At 56.0% G+C, this 21502-nt stretch overlaps 1 protein-coding gene across 2 annotated transcripts in view; it reads left to right on the forward strand.

Moving 5' to 3' along the window:
- Positions 1 to 21259, forward strand: part of BIN3 (bridging integrator 3) — a 135710-nt gene extending 114451 nt beyond the window's left edge. For both annotated transcript variants that reach the window (XM_050801454.1, XM_050801455.1), the window contains 7 exons: positions 4709 to 4749; positions 5103 to 5164; positions 11433 to 11569; positions 11994 to 12034; positions 17594 to 17735; positions 17917 to 18051; positions 20388 to 21259. In XM_050801454.1, the coding sequence (XP_050657411.1) occupies positions 4709 to 4749; positions 5103 to 5164; positions 11433 to 11569; positions 11994 to 12034; positions 17594 to 17735; positions 17917 to 18051; positions 20388 to 20534 (705 nt within the window). In that variant the 3' untranslated portion in view covers positions 20535 to 21259. The remainder of the gene's footprint in view (positions 1 to 4708; positions 4750 to 5102; positions 5165 to 11432; positions 11570 to 11993; positions 12035 to 17593; positions 17736 to 17916; positions 18052 to 20387) is intronic.
- Positions 21260 to 21502: the final 243 nt, after the last annotated feature.

The following is a 21502-nucleotide window of genomic DNA, read 5'->3' on the forward strand; positions in this document are numbered from 1 at the left end:
ATCCTGCTAGAACACACCTACGGGCAGCCCACTTTCCACCCAGAGCATCCCTTGAAGGAGGGGGCTTCCCAGAGTGCTGAGGATTCTGGGCTTCTCAGACTCCGATCAGATGCACCTCAGCCCTGGGATCAGAGCCCCAGTCCTGCCTGCCAGTTTCCTTTTTCACTTCACCATGAGCATAAGTTTGGGTGGGAACTCAGCCTGTTCATTCACTTAATACTGAGTTTCTACTCTGTGCCAGGGCATGACCTGTGCACTGCCAATAGAGCAGGGAACAGCAAAACCCCTTCCTCCCACCGTGAGCCTTGGAGAATGAATGCAGGGAGTGGCCAAAGGTAGTGTCTGGGGCTTGGTTCTCCCTGCACTAACCTCGCCAGCCTGGCCCAGCTTGCCCTGATCCCCTGACGGTCCATGCACATGTGTTTATACTTGCATTGTTGACTGGGGTCCAATTGCCTTTGGCAAAGGCATCAAGCATTCAAAGATGTTCAGATCTTTTCTGTCTGGCTCTTTTCCTCAGAATGAGGCTCCAGTGTGTCCCTTTGGTCCCTTAGCCATTATCTGAGAGGCTAGAATTCTGGCAGTGTCCCCGTGCATCTTTCCCCAGTGAAGGAGAGAGCTCTCGGACCAGTGAGGTAGAGAAGCAACCCACCCCGGCCGCTGGAAGCAGGGAGGTGAAATGTGTCCGAACTCCTCTCAGGCTGTCAGATGGCCTTGAGCGGCACCAAGTAGAAAACGCACTCCTGCCCCCAACCTGCTCCTCGGCTTCATTGTGAGACCTCGAGTTCCTCAGCTTCCAGAATGATCCAACCTAGCTGAAAACCTGAAGTCCCTCCCGATACAAGTCCAGACAGTCCCCAGCCAGGGAGACCAGGTGTTCTCTGACATCCCACACACATCGGCACACTTGGGGGATTGCAAAAGAGAGGAAGGGAGCCAAAGGCTGGGGGCCCAGGGTACAGCTGACACTCAGCACCCCTCCCAAAGAGCACCCCCTGTGTGTTCTGGATCTCTAGAAGAGTTTGGTTTGGGCCAAGTAGTGCTTAGTTTTAATTTTCTCTTTCTGGAAATAAATACTTTTAGTAAGTAAAGATGCTGCTCAGCTATCATATCCTACAAAGTTAGAAGAAAGATGTGGGCCAGGTGCGGTGGCTCATGCCTGTAATTCCAGCACTTTGGGAGGCCAAGGCAGGCAGATCACTCGAGGCCAGGAGTTCAAGAGCAGCCCAGGTAACATGGTGACCCCATCTCTACCAAAAAAAAAAAATTCAAAAATTAGCTGGGTGTGGTGGCTCACTCCTATAGTCCCAGCTACTCAGGAGGCTGAGGCATGAGAATTGCTTAGGCCTGGGAGGCAGAGGTTGCAGTGAGCAGAGGTTGTGTCACCGTACTCCAGTCTGAATGACAGAGTGAGACTCTGTCTCAAAAAAAAAAAAAAAAGGATGTGTCTAGCAGGCTGGGCACAGTGGCTCACACCTGTAATCCCAGCACTTTGAGACACTGAGGCACGGAGGATGATCACCTGAAGTCAGGAGTTCGAGGCCAGCCTGACCAACATAGTGAAACCCCGTCTCTACTAAAAACACAAAGATTAGCCGGGCATGGTGGCGCATGCCTGTAATCCCAGCTACTTGGGAGGCTGAGGCAGGAGAATCGCTTGAACCCGGGCGGCAGAGGTTGCGGTGAGCTGAGATCGCACTATTGCACTCCAACCTGGGTGACAAGAGCGGAACTCCGTCTCAAAAAAATAAAAAAATTTTAAAAATGTGTATCTAGTAAAGGGAGCCAGGGCACTGTCACAGCACCCAAGCATGGGGCTCCACCCTTAGCCAACATCAGAGTTTCCCTGGCTGCCGGTTTCCTGTGTACTTGGAGCAGCTTCTCCTCTCTGCGAACAGGTTTATAGCCCAGCCTTCAGCCCCAGATTGCTCTGGTCTTCCCAACACCCCAGTGAGCAGGAGAAAAACACAGAAACTAACATTTAGTGAGCACTGCCGTGGGCCAGGCGCCTTGCAGTCTGTTCTGCACGCGCTGCCTCTTAATCCTCAAAAGGAACCACTCAGGTAGATATTATTTTCAGCTATTTCCTTGTAAACCACCTAAAGTTGGCTGGGTGAGGTGGCTTACACCTGTAATCCCAGCACTTTGGGAGGCCAGTGCAAGAGAATCACTTGAGGCCAGAAGTTCAAGACCAGCCTAGGCAACATAGCAAAATCCCGTCTCCACAAAAATTTTTAAAAAATTAGCCAGGCATAATGGCATATGCCTATAGCCCCAGCTATGCAGGAGGCTGAGACAGGAGTACTGCTTGAGCCTAGAAGGTCAAGGCTGCAGTGAGCCATGATGCCACCACTGCATTCCAGCCTGGGCAACAGAGCAAAACTCTGTCTCAAAAAAAAAAAAAAAAAAAAAATTGTTCAGTACTGTCAAGGCTCCACAGCTAGTATCAGAGTTCATATCTTAACCTGTCTCTGCTCATGCCTCTAAACTGCATTCTTCTAGCCCTGCTCCAGAAAACTAGGCTGACACCAGAGTACAGACTTTCAAGGGCCCCGGCAAGGCTCCTTCACACCAAAGCAAATTTCCCACCTGCAGTCACACCATGAGCCTTTCCGTTCCTTTAGCTAACTAAGACTTTGGTTCCTGCAAACTTGCAAATCCCCTGGGACAGGCAGCACTTTAAACGCTCATCAAGCATTTGTGCACTAGTGGGAGTGAATTTTGAATTTTTTTCTTATGAGTAGCTTTTGCTAGATCCTAAGGAAAGTAATGATAAAAATATTGGGTTCCTGGATGGAGAAAGAGTCTGTTGAAAAGAGGAAGAAAGATTGTAGGATGGGAGGCGGGGGCACCAATGGTGGATTTTACATCACAGTTTTGTGGAAGATTCTAGATGCTAGGATCATAAAGTAAGGAAAAGAGCATTTTTTCCTGCTTCTGGATTTTACAGTTGAAATGAGGAAGGTAAGCTATCTCTATGCAAGGAGTCTGTCTTCGTGCCTGGAGAGCCAGAGCTAAGCAGACTCTCTAACTCTCTCTGGCCTCATCCCTGCTGTCCAAAAGGCCCATCATAGTCAGCATGTAGATTTGTATCTGGCTGTTGTTTATCTCCACCACCAGAGCCCATGTCTGTTTGAATCACCAGGGTATCCCCAGAACCTGGCAGAATGCATTTCACTTAATAGGTGCTCAATACATGTCCGTAGGAATGAATGTTGTTGAAATTTGAAACAAAAAGACCTGAACCAGGACTCTGGATTCTAGCCTTGCATTGCCACCGGAATGTCCTGCGTCCTTAGGGAAGTTACTCCTGCCTCTGGGCTTCGGGCTCCTCATTTGTAACGTGAATGCTGTTTTGTCATTCCAGGGCTATGTTGAATTAATCTAAATCCAAACGTGGAAGGCTAAGGTTGATGGGCTTAGAATACTCTCATCAGGTCAGCGTTGCTGGAAGGCAGTGGTGGGAATAGCGCGGCTTTGACAGTTTCTGCAGATACGTACTCCCTCCAGGCTCTTGGGGACAGGATTCCCGGGGAGCAGCCAGGAAGACTTCTTTCCTAGGTCAGGGCTTTCATTTATCAGCAAATGCCTTCCAGGAGAATGATGGTTACGAATACAGGCTGTGGAGCCAGGCTGCCTGGGTTCCATTCCCACTGTGCTCAGCCCTACCCCTCATCAATGGGGTGACCTTGGCCAGGGTACATAACCTGGTTCCCAGTGACCTCCTCAGTACTATCGTCTGATAGTCACACCTGCCTTGGAGATGAGTTCAGAGAACTCCATTCTTGTAAAGCACACAGTGAGGGCTCTATGAAAGTGAGTTAGCGGTTTTGACTTCTCAGAGCATGAAGCCTGAAGCTGGCCCCTGACAGCTGCAGCTCTGGCCAGGGAGAGCAGGAAGGACTGGCCTCTAGCTTAGTCTCCTTTGCCTCTCAATGTCGTTTACTTCCCATTCTACGCCCATAAGAGACCAATCATGAGGCTCCGTTTTACAAATAGTGAAGTCTAGGCACCAGAAGAAAGTACTAGACTTTATCTTCCGCAACAAGTGCAACCCCGGGTTCAGAACTCACCCATTTGGTTTCAGTGTTGCTGGCTCTCGAGAGAGTTGATATCCAGTCAGGAGTGGAGAGAGCCTGCCCTGAGTCAGTAGTCATAGTGTCTGTGTTTGATGCATCCCAATCACAAAGCACAAGTGCATGATTGTTCCTGACCCACCCTGAGCCCAGCAGGGGCAGGGGGTCCTGAGTGGAGGGCAGGGTAGGAGGGGAGGTGCCCTGCATGGACCTGGAAACTAGGAAAAGGCAGAGACAGCCCCCAACTCCAGACCCCCCCAATCCTCTGCACCCTGCTGCCTCCCTAAATGGAGTCAAGTCATGTTCTGAGCACTGTGACCACCTCCAGCCTGGGGTGAGGAGGGCACGCAGCGAGTGCCTTGCTCCAGGCTGGGAAGAGCAGATCCACGGTCCGCTGGCACCTGCCTGGCTGGCCCCTCTGGGAGGGGAGCCTTCCTCCGTAAATCAAACACTTAATTAACTTGGGAACACGGGAATATCGTGTCAGGAGCGATCTGTCAGTGCTTGTGTGAACCGGACCGTGTTGTTTTCTGCGGACTGGGGCTGGGTGTGGAGAGAGTTTCAGGAGGCTGGAAGGTTTTTTCCACCGTGTTGTCATTTCTCCAATAATTGAGTTATCTCTCTTGTTGCAGGTGGAGAGAGACTTTGAAAGGGAGTATGGAAAACTTCAGCAGTGAGTGTCAACCCCAGAAAGATGAGGTGGGAGGTAGGGAGGGACAAGGGCCCCCTGCCAGGTCTCACTTGTCTGCCCAGTGCCCTTCCCTGGGCTGCCCCTCTGCCCCGTGAGTACCCTGGAAGCTGAGGGCAATTCAGGTCACCAGGCTACCAGAACTGTTCCCCAGCAATGGCCACGCAAGAGTCGTTCACTCGTAGCTTTTGGGTGTGGTGGCACTTCTGTCAGTGGGAAAAGTCCCCACGGAGAAGATCCCCTTCTCCTCCTCCATGGCAGGCCCTCCAGAGCACCTGGACTTCGCTCAGGTAGGGGGAAGGAAGGAGACCCCAGGCAGCCTGTCCCCTGCCTTGCAGGCTGGAAGAGCAGACCCGGAAGCTGCAGAAAGACCTGAAGAAGAGCACCGACGCTGACCTGGGTAGGTGACTTTCCACCCGTACCACTGGCTTGGTAAGGTGGGGCAGAGGTGGGCACCCTCCTCCCTCAGGCCTCTAAGGGCTCTGATGTCACTGCACTCAGAGGACATGTGCCCAGTGTCCTGAGAAGCAGCCTGAGGGCAGCCACCCCTCACCAGTCAGATCCCACTTCGCACAGAGCTCACACCGCCCCACTGTGGATGTGGGTGTTGGGGCAAGACTCTCCTGGGACTCCAGTCAGGGCAGTACTGCAGCTGGTGGAAGCTTCTGCCATCAGATGCCTCCACTGCTTCATAATCCTGGCCGGCAGCTCAGGCTGTCCAGAGGGAAAGGGAAGCACGTTCCCTCCTGCAGAAACAAAACTCCCTGTCCTGCTGGGACGGGCGCTCCAGTGGCAACAAGAATGGAAGCTGTTGTGTGTTTAAACAGCTTGGGTTAAAGTGTAAGGCCAAAAATACCCCAGATAATTCTGTCATGACAAAGGGCACTGGGAGGCCCGTGGGAAGTGGGGGCCAGCAGGTGCTGGGAAACAGCCAGGGCCCTTGGGGAGCTTTCTTGGCTGGGGAGTTCTTGTTTGAAACAAGGAGGAACTAGGCCCAGGAGCCTAGAGACAAAGGCAGGTCTGGAATAAAGGAGTGTCCAGAGCCCCTGCCACAGGCCATGTCCCAGGAAGGAGGCGACGAGCAACCGGGAGAGATGGAGACCATTCCTTGAGGTTCTTTCTCCAAGGCCTTGACTTTCCCGCCCCAGAGCAGCAAGCACTTGACCAAAGGTTGATCAATAGCTTCAGCACTCCCTGCACAACTCTGGACAGCCGACTTAGCTCTACCTCAATTCCCTCACCTGAGAAGCACAGGTAGTGCCAGTCCGAGTGGCATAGGTTCATGTTGAAGATAAAGTCGGATGAGCAACGTAAAGCGCTGAGAACAGAGCCTGGCGAGGGTCAGCTCTTGGGGCGTCCGCTCCTGTCATCACTGTCATCGTTGTGGGCAGCAAGGCTCCCTGACTGGGTGGACCTCTGCAGCTCCTTCCCTGGGTCCGTTGGGAGGGCTGTGTCCATATACCACACTGGGACGGGGACCTGAAAGAGACTTGGGTATGGCCAGGACTGCCCATTTCCTCTCACTCAGCAGATACTGACTGAGAACCCACATGTACCAGGCACTCTCAGCACTAGAGACTCAACAGCAAGACAAGTTGGGCGCTTATGTTCTAGGAGGAAGCCCTGCAAGAGGTCCACAAGCGGACCGGTGTTATAATGACATGTCATGGCGTGTTGGGTCAAGAAAAATAAGGAGGTAAAGAGTGACAGGGTCAAGGGAGGCCTTCCTGGGGAAGTGTTCTCTGGGCAGAGTCCTGAAGAAATGAGTAACCCGCACAAGTAGAGCCAAGGGAAGAGGGCCTGAAACACAGACAGCAAGCGCGGAGGCCCAAAGGCCGTGCACACTGACCAGAGATGCAGGAGAGGCAGCAGGAGAGTGGAGAAGCCATCTTCAGTCCCCTCGGCCACTCCAGCTGCTGAATAATGTCCTGTTACGGCTGTGAAGAAATTTCACCTACCTGAGCTCTTCTGACCTTGAGATTGGCGGGGCACATGACACACCCATTTTATAAACGGGCATGTCCATTTGATAAAGGAGGAAGAGTTCAGCTCCTCTTCTCCAAGTCCAGGGCCCTGTCTCCCCAGCGAAGGCTGTCCATGTCCCACTCTTTCCTTTGCCCACCCCCACCGCCAAACTAGAAGGTGACTGAAACAGCCCCTGCTCTGGAACCCTGGCCCATCCACTCTTGGCTTGGCTGTCTGTGAGCCTAGTGCAAATGGCAGCATCACTGTCTCCTGACACCATTCAAAGGGCCACAGGGCAGTGGGCACCTAAGGGTGGGATTTGAGGACCAGCCTGCTCCTACTTGGCACGGCAGTTACGAGGAAAACGCTTGAAATGTCCCTAATAGAGGCAGTGATTTGAATTTGTTCCCATTTTATGCCAGCTCCTGAGCCTCAGCCAGTTACTGATGTGTAAACCCACCTTTCCTACAAAGCACTGTCACAAAAGGAAAGCATTCCTTCCCTGGCAGCCGCCGTCACCACCGCCGCCACCACCACCACCACCATGCCCTGGTGAGCCCTGACTACCGGTGCAGGGACTGGGGCCGTCTTGGTCTGTGCCGTGAATTCTCATGCCAGTGCTAATTCCTGGGCCGTGGGCTGGTCTGAACATGCACCTTGCTCCTGGCCTCTAGCATTGCCAAACTATGTGTGTCACAAGCCAAGGACCGGATTTGGAAGTTTGTCTGCAGTTGTTTGTTTTGTAGTTATTTCAGGTCTGAGTTACGTGGGTCACATTTTTCTTGATCGGTCCCCACTGCCTTTCCAGTTCAGGAGCCGCTGTGACCCGTTGCTTCCTCTCCTTCCTGCTTCTGCAGACAGCTGCACTGTCAGAACATAAATGAAGCCAGGGTGTGCTGTGTTCACAGTGGCTTGCTCCGGAACCAAGGAGGGCATCAGGGGTCTGTGACGCACTGTCTGTGGCTGTGGAAAGCTTAGTTTTCCAGCAGAGAAACCAGAGTTTGATGGGTGACTGCAGAAGCCTAGCATTGCTATCCTCAGGAATGGATGTGGGCAGAGACAGTGCCTCTGAAGAGCCACGGTGCTGGTCATGGGGCTGAGGCGAGCCTGACGGCCATGTCAGTCTCACATACGGGGCATCAGCGTTGTGGGCGGGCTTGCTGTGCTGCAGGCCGCCGGGCCCCACCTCCAGCCTCCAACTAACTCATGGGCTGGGCGAGACCTGAAGATGTGTGTCCCTGGAGTTCCCAGGTGACGCTGAGGCCCACACTGAGCACCACTGATCTGGACAGTTGAGGGGAATGGAAGGATGCCTTTCCTGAGCGTGGTATTTCCTAAGCTCCCCAGCAAGGTGGAAAATCCCGAGTTATTCTAAAAAAGATGACCTTTCTTTCAGAAACTCATATTACTTTCAGAGTGCTCTGGTGAACCTTTGACTTTTACATTCCAGAGGCTGCATCAGGACTCTAGAGACCCAGGTGGGGTCCAAGACCCTCACTTTCTCTAAGGTTCAAAGACCACCAGCCTCCTGGTGTGGGCCAAGCTGACTGTGCCCCTCTCCCAGACCCTATAGGAAACAATGAGAGGTATGGGCTGGAGCAGGGACTACAGGTCCAGAGGGGCATGGAGACCTGCTGTTCTTTATTTTTGTTGAGGGGGAACGGAGTCTTGCTATGTCATCCAGGCTGGTCTCGAACTCCTGGGCTCAAGGGATCCTCCTGCTTCAGCTTCCCAAAGCACAGGGATTACAGGCATGAGCCGCCACGCCCAGCCAAGGTCATGGTGTTCTTAGTGTCATCTACCCCAGCTCTGCTCTGCACACATGAAGCGAGGGCATCACTGGGTGGAGATTCCAGACCCAGTTCTGCCCAGGGCTGGCCACTGAGCCCACTCAGTTCCTTGACTTCCTGACAATGCAAGAGCTTTAGGAAAGAAAGGAGAAAATGGGGCTGGGCTGGGCGCAGTGGCTCACGCCTGTAATCCCAGCACTTTGGGAGGCCAAGGCAGGTAGATCACCTGAGGTCGGGAGTTTGAGACCAACCTGGCCAAAATGGTGAAATCCCGTCTCTACTAAAAATATAAAAATTAGGTGGGCGTAGTGGCAGGCACCTGTAATCCCAGCTACTTGGGAGGCTGAGGCAGGAGAATCACTTGAAGCCAGGAGGTGGAGGATGCAGTGAGCCGAGATCATGCCATTGCGCTCCAGCCTGGGCCACAAGAGCGAAACTCCGTCTCAAAAAAAAAAAGGGAAAGTGGGAAGAACGTCTCCTTGCTCCTCTGGCTTTTTGGGTTGTTTTCCTCATTTTTTTTTTTTAAGAAATAGCAGAAGATATTTTTTGGAAACATTTCCAGCTTTATCCAGAATTTTTTTATCTTTTTATTATGCTGTATGTGATCATTTCATAATCAAATCAAGTTACACATAACGTTTGTTCCTAAACCTACAGGGTCACTCCACAGAATTTCAGAGGTGTTTTTCCCTCCGTTGCTTCAACATTTCTGGAAAGTTTACATTTCCAGCCTTCTCCCACAGTTTGCCCTTTTGCTGGGTGACTGTAGCACTCTCCCAGATTCCAGAAAACCCCCAGGAGGATGCTCCTGGCCGGCCAGTCCGCTCAGCACTGCTTTGCTGGCTGGTGAAGGGGCCTGGAGGAGGCAGACCCTTCCCTGGGGAGCGCAAGGTCAGGGGTCGGATTCATACCATGGAGTGCTAGGCGAGGCCACATCTGTAATTAACTGGGAGGCGGACCTTATGTCATGGGTCCTAAGACACTTTTTCCACAGTTAACGTCTCTGAAATGAAAGGACTGAAAGTGTAGCCTGGTTTGATTGACAACAGTTTTTTCTCTTAGTAGTTTATACAAGAAATGACTTACGATGAAGAGCATCTTAAATTCAGTAACATGCATATGGTAAGAAATGCATTTGCAATGTGTCTTCTCCCCTGAGACCTGCCCCAGACGCACTCTGACACTGGTACAGACAGCATCAGGCCAGCATGGCCCTTCTCCAGGCCCGCCTCCTGCCCCTCTAGAATTTTGTTTCTAGAATCTAGAAATAATGGAGGCCTGAAAACATGTTCAGGACCAGGAGCTCCAAAGCTGCCAGCAGGTCTCCAGCCCGCCTCTGAGCCGCCTGTGACTCCCAGGCTTCCCATCTGCCCAGCAGGGAATGTCAGCAGAGGAGGGAGGAGCACAGAGGGCTGGGTGGCACATTCGTGGGGATCGGGTACCACGGTGCCTTGAAAAACGTCAGTGGACGCCTGATGGACAGAGCTTTGATGGACCTGTCCACTGGCTTCCTCCAGGCCAGATCACCATAAGGAGAGCAGTGAACAGGGAAGCAGCTGCCCAGGGTCAAGGGTCAGGGCCCAGCTGGCATGTTCAGCCATTTGACCTTGGAGGCATTACAAACCCTTTTGCGCCTGATCTGCCTCCTCTCTAAAATGGAACCAAAATACATTTCCGCTAGACATCCCCTGGGTTGTTTGAGCCCTAAATGAGAGTGCTTGGGACTCTTATTTAGTAGTGGTAGAACCCCAAGATGGGGACCTGCTGGCAGCTTTGGAGCTCTTTGTCCCGTACGAGTTCCCAGGTTTCCATTATTTACAAACAAAATTCTGGAGGAGCAGGAAGAGACCCTGAAGGAGGGCCCTGCTGTCCCAGTGCCACCTGTACCAGCTGCAGAGTGTGTCTGGGTGAGTCTCGGGGGGAAAACACAGTTTCCAGTGTATCTCTTCCTACTGGATGTCGAGGAAAGCAGGGGTTGACAAGCTACAGCTGCTGGCCTAATTGGACCCAGTTTTGTCAATAAAGTTTTATTGAAACAGCCACATCCATTTTTTATGTGCCGTCGCTGGCAGTTTTTACAGCACACGGCAGAGTCGAGAAGTTGCAACAGAAATTGTGCGGCCCTCTGGCCGGGCGCGGTGGCTCAAGCCTGTAATCCCAGCACTTTGGGAGGCCGAGACGGGCGGATCACGAGGTCAGGAGATCGAGACCATCCTGGCTAACACGGTGAAACCCCGTCTCTACTAAAAAAATACAAAAAACTAGCCGGGCAAGGTGGCGGGCGCCTGTAGTCCCAGCTACTCGGGAGGCTGAGGCAGGAGAATGGTCTAAACCCGGGAGGCGGAGCTTGCAGTGAGCTGAGATCCGGCCACTGCACCCCAGCCTGGGCGACAGAGCAAGACTCTGTCTCAAAAAAAAAAAAAAAAGAAATTGTGCGGCCCTCAAAGCCTGAAATATTTACTGTTGGGCCCTTTGTAGTAAAAGCATGTGTAAACTGGAATACTGTTATTCTTGTCCCTCTGGGAGTCCCAAACCAAGTGTCACATCCAAACCACCTGGAGAGGTGGTTTTAAATGCATATTCTTGGGTATCAGGTTTACTGAATTAGAATCTTCGGAGCCAGAAACATATTTTGTAGCCTCCCACCCAGATGGTCCTTTTCTAACCCAGGGTTTGGAGAACAGGTAAAGCTGCTCAAAAGAATTGTCCAGAGCAGTGTTAGGGTCGGGAATGAGCATTAAAGCATGGGGATCAGCAGCTTGTGGCTGTGTGGTACTTCGCCATTCTGACGGCCGTGGCTGTGGGAAGAGGTCTTCAGGGTGCAGGCCCCTGGCATAGGAGGACGGGGCCTAGAGAGAAGGCCGTGAAACCTGCCCCTTCATAGAAGGCTCACTGAGCTTTGGCTTCTCACAGCCATGTCCAAATCTGCCGTGAAGATATCCTTGGACTTACTCTCCAACCCCCTCTGCGAGCAAGACCAGGACCTTCTGAGCATGGTGACGGCCCTGGACACGGCCATGAAGCGGATGGACGCCTTCAACCAGGAAAAGGTGACTAGGTCTTGGTCTGGGGTGGGCAAACATGACTTCCACCCCCGGTGTGGGCCTCTGGGTGGACTGTGCGGGGAGGCCTGAGTGCGTTCCGTCTGCCCTCGGGGTTCTAAGCCCTCTGGCCTCGTGTGCTGCAATGTGCTGCAAGCCCACAGGGCTCTTTCCAGACTGTTCTGCCTCGGCTCTGCCTGATTCCTGAGGCTCCACAAGCTCGGGTCACTGACGGCAGCCCTGTTCGCCCCAGCCCCTGAGCCTTCTGTGGCCACCCACCCGGCCATCCACCCTGAGCAAGGCCAGGCCCAGGACAAGGACAGCACCCTGTGGCCCTTCAGACTTCCTAGCCCAGCAGTAGTTAGGGGCCCTGCCTTGCCTGTCGTCCTCCCCTCCCTACCAGTTTTAATGTCTTTGGGTTTTTCTTTGACAGGTGAACCAGATCCAGAAGACTGTGATCGAGCCCTTAAAAAAGTGAGTAAATGTCACCTGGGAGCCTCGGGGCACTTATGGGAGAGGTAGGTCAACAACCACTTGGGAACTGAACAGGATTTCTAGCTGCCTGTCCCCAGATTCCCATGGGGCCTGATGGGAAACTGAGTGGGGACATCAGCTCTGTGACCTGTGGCCTAAGCATCCATGCTCCTGGGGGCTCCAGAGCACCCGCATGGCCCAGGTGAGCTCAGGGGACCCCTGCCACCGCCCCCCCCCACCCCACCCAGCAACCGCCGCTGCTCTGGTGGTCATTTGACCGCTTCCTCCTGATTGAGAGCCACTGGGCCGGGGCTTGCTGAATGGAGCTAGCAGAGATCTTGGCCAGCCCTCAGTGGACATGAGCAAGGCCTTTCATCTTGCCCCGCTGGATTGGGAGAGCAGCTGCCTGCAGCACTCAGCTTTGGAAATGTGGGGGTGGCCGCACATGGGGAGGGGCGCGGCAGCGGGGTCTGGCCCGGGAAGGTCCCCTAGCTTGTGACCTGTTGGGGTCAGGAATGCTTCTGTGAGACTCATCTTCTGTTGGGCAGGCCCTGGTCAGCGATCAGACAGGCCTATTCCCTCGGTCCCCAGGGCGGGGAACAGGCAGAGCCGTGCCTTGAAGCCCGGAATCACTTCATCTTCCCTGGCCTCTCACGAGCAGGCTGTGACCTAGAAAGCTCGTGCTCGCCCAGCTGCGCTTTGTTGCCTCTTCTGCGGTGGTCCCGGGCAGTGACTTGCCAGGGCCGGGTAATGAGGCTCTGCCTAATGATCACTGGCCTGGCCCAGGGCCCAGAGGGCAATGAGGGGAGCAGTTTTTGATCCTGCAGCCCCTGGTGTTTGGGATTGCTGAGCTGTTCGTTGACTGTGCAGACCTGAAGTTTGGGGTTAAGAAAAGGCCCCCAGACCCTAGCAAGCTCTTGTTTCTACGCCAGGACCATGGAGGCTCAGAGAAGGCAGGGAGGGAAGGGACTGTGCCTCCCACTCCGGCCCTGGCCCCCCAGCCTCCCCAGAGTGGGCATCCACCACCCCCTGCCTACTGGTAACGGTGCAGCCCCAAGCCACAGGGTTGCATAGGGAGCTGGGGTGCAGAGAGAGCTCCGTGGCTATGGATTTTGGTCCTGGGCTTCAGGATAGACTGTTCAGGGCTGGTTGGGAAGGACGCAGGCTGAGCAGACCCTGCCCACAGAGGGCTCTTCTGTGCCAGGGCCACACAGGTCCCAGAGACGGACACAGAGGCTGCTACAGGCACCCATGGCTGGCAGAGTGAGGCAGGGACTCAGAGAACTGGGGAACTGACTCCCACTTCAATTTCAGTATCAACAAGGCGCCCTTGAAATCTGATTCCTGGCTTCTGAAGCCCAAATGGAGAGAAACCCCGGCCACTTCCCACCACCCTGGTGGCCCACCACCTGCCAGGAAGGTGGGGGCGTGGCAGAGGGGGCGCACATCTCCGCGGCAGATCCGCTGACCTCTGCATGAGCCCTCAGGCCTGCCTGGCTGGCTTCTCCCTGCGTCCCCACAGCTGACATATGATCTCCCCCAACCACATAAAACTGCGCAGCCTACAGCCTCCTCCCATTGGCTTCCTCTTGCCAGAAGAGAAGCTCCCAGGGACCCCAGCACCGGAAACAGGAAACTCCAGCTTTCCTGTCCTCTGATGAAGATCATGGCCACATGGCCACCCCACCGCCCCCGGCCTCCCTGCAGGGGCTCGGCCTCTAATCCCCAGTCTCTGGGCCGCATTCACATGTCGGATGGGGATGCTTTCAATTTCCCTTTCCTGGTGGGTGGAAGCTCCCGGCTGCGTGGGCACAGACCAAGGCATGGCAGGCATTCCCCACCAGTGCTGGCTGCGCCCAGCCCACCTCCCAGCCGGCCTCGCTCCCTTTCCCTCTCCTGCTCCTCTTCGCCCCTCCCATCCCCAGGGGAGTGAGTTTGATGTTGAGCCTTAGGACAGACAGGAATTGGGCAGTGATCATGGGTAATTCTTTGATCACTGGCCTGGGCCTAGCCTGGCCCCCTTCTTTGAGGATAAATGTAAAACAGACTTCAGTGGCTTACAGTCTAGTGGAAAGCCACGGCGTGTTCTCGGGTCAGCGGCCAGGCGTGGCGCAGGACCATGGAGCGGGGCGTGCTGAGTGGGCTGTCGCACCTGCCCCCAGCAGGCCTCAGAGGCTGTTTCCTCCCATGTGGAAGGAGAGAGCCAAACTGACTTCTCAGAATGGGACAGTCAGCGCCTAGGAGCGGGAGAGGTTTTGGTGGGCAGGGAGAGAGGAGGGGTGAAGTGCGCTGGGACAGCAGAGTGGAGCCTGGGTCCTGGCTTCACGCCTGGGGAGAGGCCCCCCGCCCCCGATGTGGTTGGGTAGAGTCAGCAGGGCCTCTGTGGGGTCCCAGGGGCATATCTGGGAGGGGCTGCCACAGGGGCCCAGCCTGTGCATGTCTCCACTTCCCCTGCCAGCACCCTGAGCCCTGACCTGAGATCCCACACAGCACCATCGCACGTCCACTGTCCACCCCGAGGCTTTGGCAAAGTCTGTTCTGTTGCTAAGTAGAAAACAGGGAGATGGGGCCTCAATGGGTCAGTGACCAGGGCAGATGTGACAGAGTCCTGGTCCCCCACTCTTCAATCACCTCGGCACAAGCTGCGCCCCGCCCTGACTGATGTGAGGCCCCCTGAATGTAGAAGGGTGTGACACTTGTCCCTACCCCTAGGGAATCCCAATCCCAGGACCCAACCTCCCCCCCACCGCAGTGGTAATTTATCAGCAGTCACCTCCAGTGGCCTGAGCAGGCAGAGCCTCTTGGTGACTGAGGGGTGCTGTCATGGGAAACAGGTTTTCATGGTGAAGACGTGCTCTTCCCACAGGGGTAGGAACAAGACAGATGAGGCCCTGTCCCCTGGAGCTTGTGCGAAAGCGGACAATGCAGGTGGCCTGCAGCCACGTCTCCTGCAGAGGCAGGTGGTCTTGGTTCCAGGGGGCTGGCAGGAGCCCATGCAGCCAGGTGGCTACCTGGAGATACCACCACCCCATCCCCTGAGGAGCTCTGTAACCCCGCCTCCCTCACCCCTGCTCGGCACTCCCCTGTAGTCAGTGCTCCTGGTGGCTCTGACTCTGGCCCAGGAAATAATAAGCCCCAGCCGACAGCTGTGGGAAGGAGGCTATGAGAGTGCCGCAGGGGATGTGGGGGGTCAGGCTGCTGGAGCAACGAGCATGCGGCTCCTCCCATCCCGCGCTGTGGAAGGCGCCTTGCGCACACATGGCTTGACACTGTGATGCCCTCCTTCCTGAGGATGTGAGCTCAGGGTGGTGGGATTGAGGCCAGGGCCAGAGAGCTCTCCACCTGCTGCCTCCTGCCTGCCTCTCATCCATGCCCTGTCCCAGTGCCTGCACCCACCCGGCAGCTCCCAGGCACCCACAAGGCCCAGGCACTGGGACCATCCAAGCAGCAGGTGGCTTCTAACACAAGGATAGGGCGAGGACCGGGGTGGCTGCCGGTGGTCCCTTGGCCATTTGGGGTGGTGGGAGAGGCGGCCTGGTATCCTCTCAGGCCCAGCTGCACCTGCTGCCAGAGCACGTGCCTCTCAGCTGCCCAGGAAGGGGGCGGGGCTCCCCAGCAGCTGCAGCTCCACCACGCAGCTGCCCTGGGCAAAAGCATCAAGCCTAGCTCCTCCCAGCGGTCTCACTCCAGCCCACGCCATGGGTGACCATGCGTCCTGGTGGTGTCTGCTTCCCACCCTCAGTTCCGTAGTGCTGAGGGGCCTGCGTTCTCTGCACAGTGCTGGGAGGCCCATGGCTTCTGCCCAGCAAGTCGGTCAGATGCTGGTTTGATTACTGTCTAAGGGCACGGGTGAGGATTCAGGGTGCTTTGGTGGCTTCACCCACTTAGCACCTTGTTAGACAGGGAATTGGTTACGGACACTGTTGAGGTAGAGGATTCACGTTAGTAGCCTGTCTTGGGGATAAGCCCTTTGTTTCATCAAAATGTGCCCCTGGGTCTGTGACTTAGTTTGGGGCATTTAATGCTTTGGTAAAGTTTATATCCACTTATTCTCTGGCAAAACTGTTACCTCAAATGGACACGTGATTTGTGAGGCTTTTTAAAACCAGGCCGGCCGCGATGGCTTATGCCTGTAATCCCAGCACTTTGGGAGGCCGAGGCGGGTGGATCACCCAAGGTCAGGAGTTGAAGACCAGCCTGGCCAACATGGTGAAACCCCGTCTCTCCTAAAAATACAAAAATTAGCTGGGCATAGTGGCGCACGCCTGTAATCCCAGCTCCTTGGGAGGCTGAGACATGAGAATCACTGGAACCCGGGAGGCAGAGGCTGCAGTGAGCAGAGATCACACCACTGCACTCCAGCCTGGGTGAGAGAGCAAGACTCTCTCTAAACCAGATTCTTGGTCATGCCCTTTGAGAGGCAGATCTGGGAAGTCCTGCTCCGTGTGGTGCCTGAGCTCCTGGAACCTGACAGTGAGTCTCTGAGCGCCTGTGAGAGGCTGACCCAAGCTTCAGTGACTGCCTCCTGCCCTCGTCTTTCCTCCTCTCTGGGTTCCCATAAAAACCTCCAGGAGGAACCACCTCTTCTGGTCCTGGGTCACCTCCGAATGGCCACAGAGTCACGAGCTCCCTGGGCTGCACAGCCAGATCCCGGGCGCTCAGGGTCTCTGGCTTGCCTGGTAGACGCCCCCTGCCATCGTGCCGAGGGCCAGCCCTCTAGCAGCAGCAGCAGCGAGAGCCTTAGGAGAGCACTGCTCTGGTCACTAGAGGCCACGTGGGTCCCAAAGATGAGGCCCGTGTGGACCTGCAGCACCACGACATCCACCGCTGCTCTCTCTGGGGCCCCTCTTCTGAGTCTCCCATGCGGTCCCTTCTAGTCACGGTGGGGTAGTAGGAGGTCCTCGGGCCATTTTACTGAAGCGGCTGGTTGGCACTTTGGCTGTTCCAGTGGCAGAACCATAGGATTTCTGCTGCTTTCGTGTTGCCAAGGAGCCCTTGAAGGAGAAGATGCCCTGGGCCAGGACGGAGTTCAGATTTCAGTTCTGCCACCTGCCAGTGGCACTGTGAGGGCTGGAAAGGGTGCCAGACAGAGAACATGGACACCTGTGTTGTCTTCTAGACCTTTTCTGCCCAATGGTGACCTTGGATGAGTCATAGGTCATCTCTCTGTCCTCAGTTTCCCTCCTTTTTAAAAGTGAGGTCTTGGCCAGATGACTTCAAGGCACCTTCCCCACAATCCTCTAGTCCATCGTGTGATAAAGCTCACAGGAGGTGGGGATCAGGGCACCTTTCATTCCTGGGCCACCCTGTGCTGCCGGACTCCTGGGACCTGGCCCACAGCCCCGCCCCCTCTCATTTGCCCTCACCCCACGACATTGTCCGCTTTCGCACAAGCTCCGGGGGACAGGGCCTCATCTGTCTTGTTCACGGTGAACTCCCCAAGACCTAGAGCAGGGTCTGGCACTTAGTTAGGTGCTCAGGGCACATTTATGGAAAAGTGAGTGCTGACCAGGCTGCCCCTCCAAGAGCGGGCCCATCTCCAGCCAGCTTGTCCCACAGGTTCGGCAGCGTCTTCCCGAGCCTCAACATGGCGGTGAAGCGGCGGGAACAGGCCTTGCAGGACTACAGGAGGCTGCAGGCCAAGGTGGAGAAGTATGAGGAAAAGGAGAAGACGGGGCCAGTGCTGGCCAAGCTCCACCAGGTACCAGGGGAGACAGGCGGGCAGGGGCTGGACAGATGGGCAACTGTGGCCACCTGTGGTAAGTCCCTCCCTTCACCTGGGGACACCAGGACCAAGACACCAGCCGTCCCCACCCCACCCATCCCATATCCCACACCCAGCAGTGAGACAGAGCTTTGCCAGCCAGGGTCTTGTTCCCTAGGCGCGAGAGGAGCTACGGCCTGTGCGGGAGGACTTCGAGGCCAAGAACAGGCAGCTGCTGGAGGAGATGCCGCGCTTCTACGGCAGCCGCCTCGACTACTTCCAGCCCAGCTTTGAGTCCCTCATCCGAGCACAGGTGAGGCCCAGACGCTCTTCCTCTGGGTGGACATAGCTCATGCCACTCCCTGTTACCCACGCTGGAAGGGTGGCTTAGCCATTCTCCACAAAGACAGGGCACCCACCCCAGGCACGGCCCCGAAGGAATTCATTCCAGTACCAGAGTCCCCGGCTCGGCGACTTGGGAACCCTGTCTGCTGCTAGAGTCCTCACGTTGCTCTGGTGAATCCCAGAGCAGGCATGGCCGAGGTTCCCTTTTGTCCGGCAGTTCCTCCCTGGATCTCTCTGCATTTCACTCTGAGTAGCCCCTCTGCCCCGCACCCTCAGGTGTGCAGGTTCTTGACCTGGGGTGGTGCTGAGGAGAAAGGGATCTGGAGAGTGGAGGCCTATTCTGAGGACTCAGCTCCCCTCCCCTACACCCTGAGCCAGTCTTCTTTTTAGCAGGAAACGGCAGGAGTCCTGCCTTGGAGCCACTAGGGAAGGGGTGCCAGAGCCCTGGGGAGAGCCACACTCAGGGCTGCTGCTAGGGCCCTGGGGTGGAAAGGCAGGCCTGGAGGCATGGGGGCGCCACTGGGGGTCAGACACAGGCCAGGCCCCAGTGTCCCCTTCCACTCGGGGATGGGAGGACACGGAGTGGCAACACCTATGGCTCCCACGCTCCTCACCCTCCTCCATCTTCAAGCCTTTAGCAAGGATTGTTCCCCCAACTGGCAAAATAGAAAAGGGTGGGCACCCATGCCAGAAGCGGGTCCCTTCCACACAGGACCCTGTTGATGGCTCGTACTCAGCGACAGCCTCAGTACCCCAACACCCTTAGCAGCCATCTGCGCCAGGTCCCTGAGCCGCAGACTACGCCACCTGAGTGGGCATTTGGCGCCCTCCAGTGGCCGTTCCCTACCGGCCCCGCAGTCACAGCCATGAAGCCCTGGCCCGCACACCCACCCTGCCGGGCCGAAGTCAGGGTGGCCACCCACCCCAATCAGGACGCCTGAGCAGGGTTCATGCTAGGGCTGGGCCTTGTCAGTGACTCACGTACTTGGGCCTGTGCCATCTGTAGGCAGCATGAGACCTAGAGCCTTCTGCAGGAGGGGTGGGGACTTCTCCCGACACTTGCTCCTGCAGTGAGGGCTCCTTTCAGCCACCCCATTGGGTTCACGGGAGACCTGGCCCTGCCCCTTCCTTACTATCACCTAGGTGCTGCCCTACACCCTCCCTCCTGTTGCTCACAGGAGGAAGCCACAGGGTGCCAGGCTCTCGCATGCCCAGGTTGGAGCAGATGGGAGGCCAGGGATGCCCTGTAACCAGGCAGCATTGCTGGGGGCTGTTGACTGCCTCCTGGGCCCCAGCCTCCTCCTCACCCGCCCGGCTGCCATTAGTCATGGAGAAGTGAGCATCCCCGGTGACTCAGAGCGCAGTGGCTTGGGCAGGGAGGGGCGGGTAGGGCAGCCCACCCCCAGCCCAGAGGTGACAGCAGTGTTGAGACCAGCTCACTTTAGCTCCCCGTCGGCCGGCAGAAATCTCACCTCAGGAGTGTCAGCCGTGGGTCCCTGCCCCACCTGGCATTTCCCACAAGGTCCCCTTAGTGTCTAGAGCTCCTCCTTGTGTCTAGAGTGTAAAGTGTGGAAGCTTTCAGGAAACTGCATGTGTTCATTGGGTCATGAGATAGAAACTGAGGCAGAAGTGGCCCCTGTTGTCTGTGGAAAAGCCCCTGGTCCTCAGCCATCTGTGAGAACTGACAGGCCTCCCCATTCCTCCACCTGCCCCACCCTCATCCCTGTGTCCCTTCCCACCCCGGTTCTGGTGCCTCCCTAGAGGGACCCTGGCAGTGAACCTGGCCTCTGAGCTGTCCCCTTGGCCACACAACTTGGGCCATGAGCAAGGGTGGGATGCAAGTTGGGAGGGAATGGAAGGCTAGACGGGCATCCCCTTTCTCGCCTGTGCTTCTAAAGCTGGCTTAGGGCTTTGGGAGCCACCAGTCTACCGTACCCTCTTTCTGCCATGGACAAAAGCCGTGGGTTCTCCCCTAGCTTACAAAAAGCAGTAAAACTCGTCGTGGTGCCCAACATCCCACAGTTGCCCTAGGAGGCCCATGCCTTCCTGCACCTGCTGCTGGGGAAACCAGGCGCCCAAAGCAGGGGCACCTCCACCTGCAGCCACTGAGGCCCTGTTGCTCCCCGGCTCGTTTTGGTTCAGTCTTAGCTAGAGCCTTTCCATGCCCTGCACATTCCCAAAGGCACACTGCTACACAGCTCCAGAGGGGTGAGGGCAGGGGGTAGCAGAGGAGTGTGAGCCTCTCGCCCTCTGAAGCACATGGTTTTCTGGAGCCAGCATGTGCCAACCCGCCACCTCCCCCAGGTTGTGTACTACTCGGAAATGCACAAGATCTTTGGAGACCTGACCCAGCAGCTTGACCAGCCAGGCCACTCCGATGAGCAGCGGGAGCGGGAGAACGAGGCCAAACTCAGTGAGCTCCGGGCCCTCTCCATTGTGGCCGATGACTGAATCCCCGTCACTCTTGGACGACTCCTGTGACACGGTCAGCCTCGCTCGTCCTTGCCCTTCTCAGGGCTAACTGCTCCTCTCACAGGCTGGGGACAGAGGTGGCCCTGGTTCACTTGCCGGCCCTTTGCAATGAATGACTCTTTCTGAGCCTGGCACCAGGATCCCTAGACAGGCCACCATCTCCCCACTCACAGCCCCAGCAGGTAAGCAGCGTAGACAAACCCTTGGGGCTTTTTTATTTGGAGAACCGTCCAGCATGCATCCTGGCCCATGGCCTGAGCAAGCTGCAGCCCTTCTGAAGCTGTGGGCTTTGTCGGCTCAGTTGGGAGTCTTAGCCCTGCATGCATTGTGGGCATCAAATCTACCTCCAAAAGACCCATCCTGGGGAGCCCTCTGGCCCCTCATTGCCTGTTCACTTAAAAGCCTCTTTTTTCTGGGAGAGGCCCTGAACCCTGCCCAGGAGAGCTGTTCCTCCACCCTGGCAGGCCCTCAGCCAGCTTCCTAGCAAGACAAAAGCTACCCTCGTGACTTTGGGACCCAAGTCGTTGGGGTTCCCGAGGTCACTGAGAACTGTTACCTCGGGACCTCAAACTGTCAGTGGAACTGTCCCACCACACAGAATGTCCCACAAGAATTCGCATGTCTCAAAGCAAAAACAGTGGGTTTGTGTCTCACCTGAGTATTTGGAATTTTATTTTTTCAAGTAAAGTTTTCAAAGAAATGTCCACATGGTATTGTTATAACTTAGGGCGAGCAGGGGAAATTCCTCTTCCAGGGCCTGCTGCCCTCCGCTGAGCAGCAGCACCCTCCAGCAGGCAGCCCAGCACGCAGGGGTCTGTGTGCGCCTCCCCGGCCCTGCCCCACCTTTTGGAGTGAACTGCACCGTGGTCCAGCAGAGATGCTGGGCGGAAGGGCACGCAGGCAAGCCTAGGAGAGGAGTAGGAAAGAGCTGTGGAGGACACGCTCGG

This window comes from Macaca thibetana, chromosome 8, assembly GCF_024542745.1.
Source record: "Macaca thibetana thibetana isolate TM-01 chromosome 8, ASM2454274v1, whole genome shotgun sequence".
NCBI classification, from domain to species: domain Eukaryota; kingdom Metazoa; phylum Chordata; class Mammalia; order Primates; family Cercopithecidae; genus Macaca; species Macaca thibetana.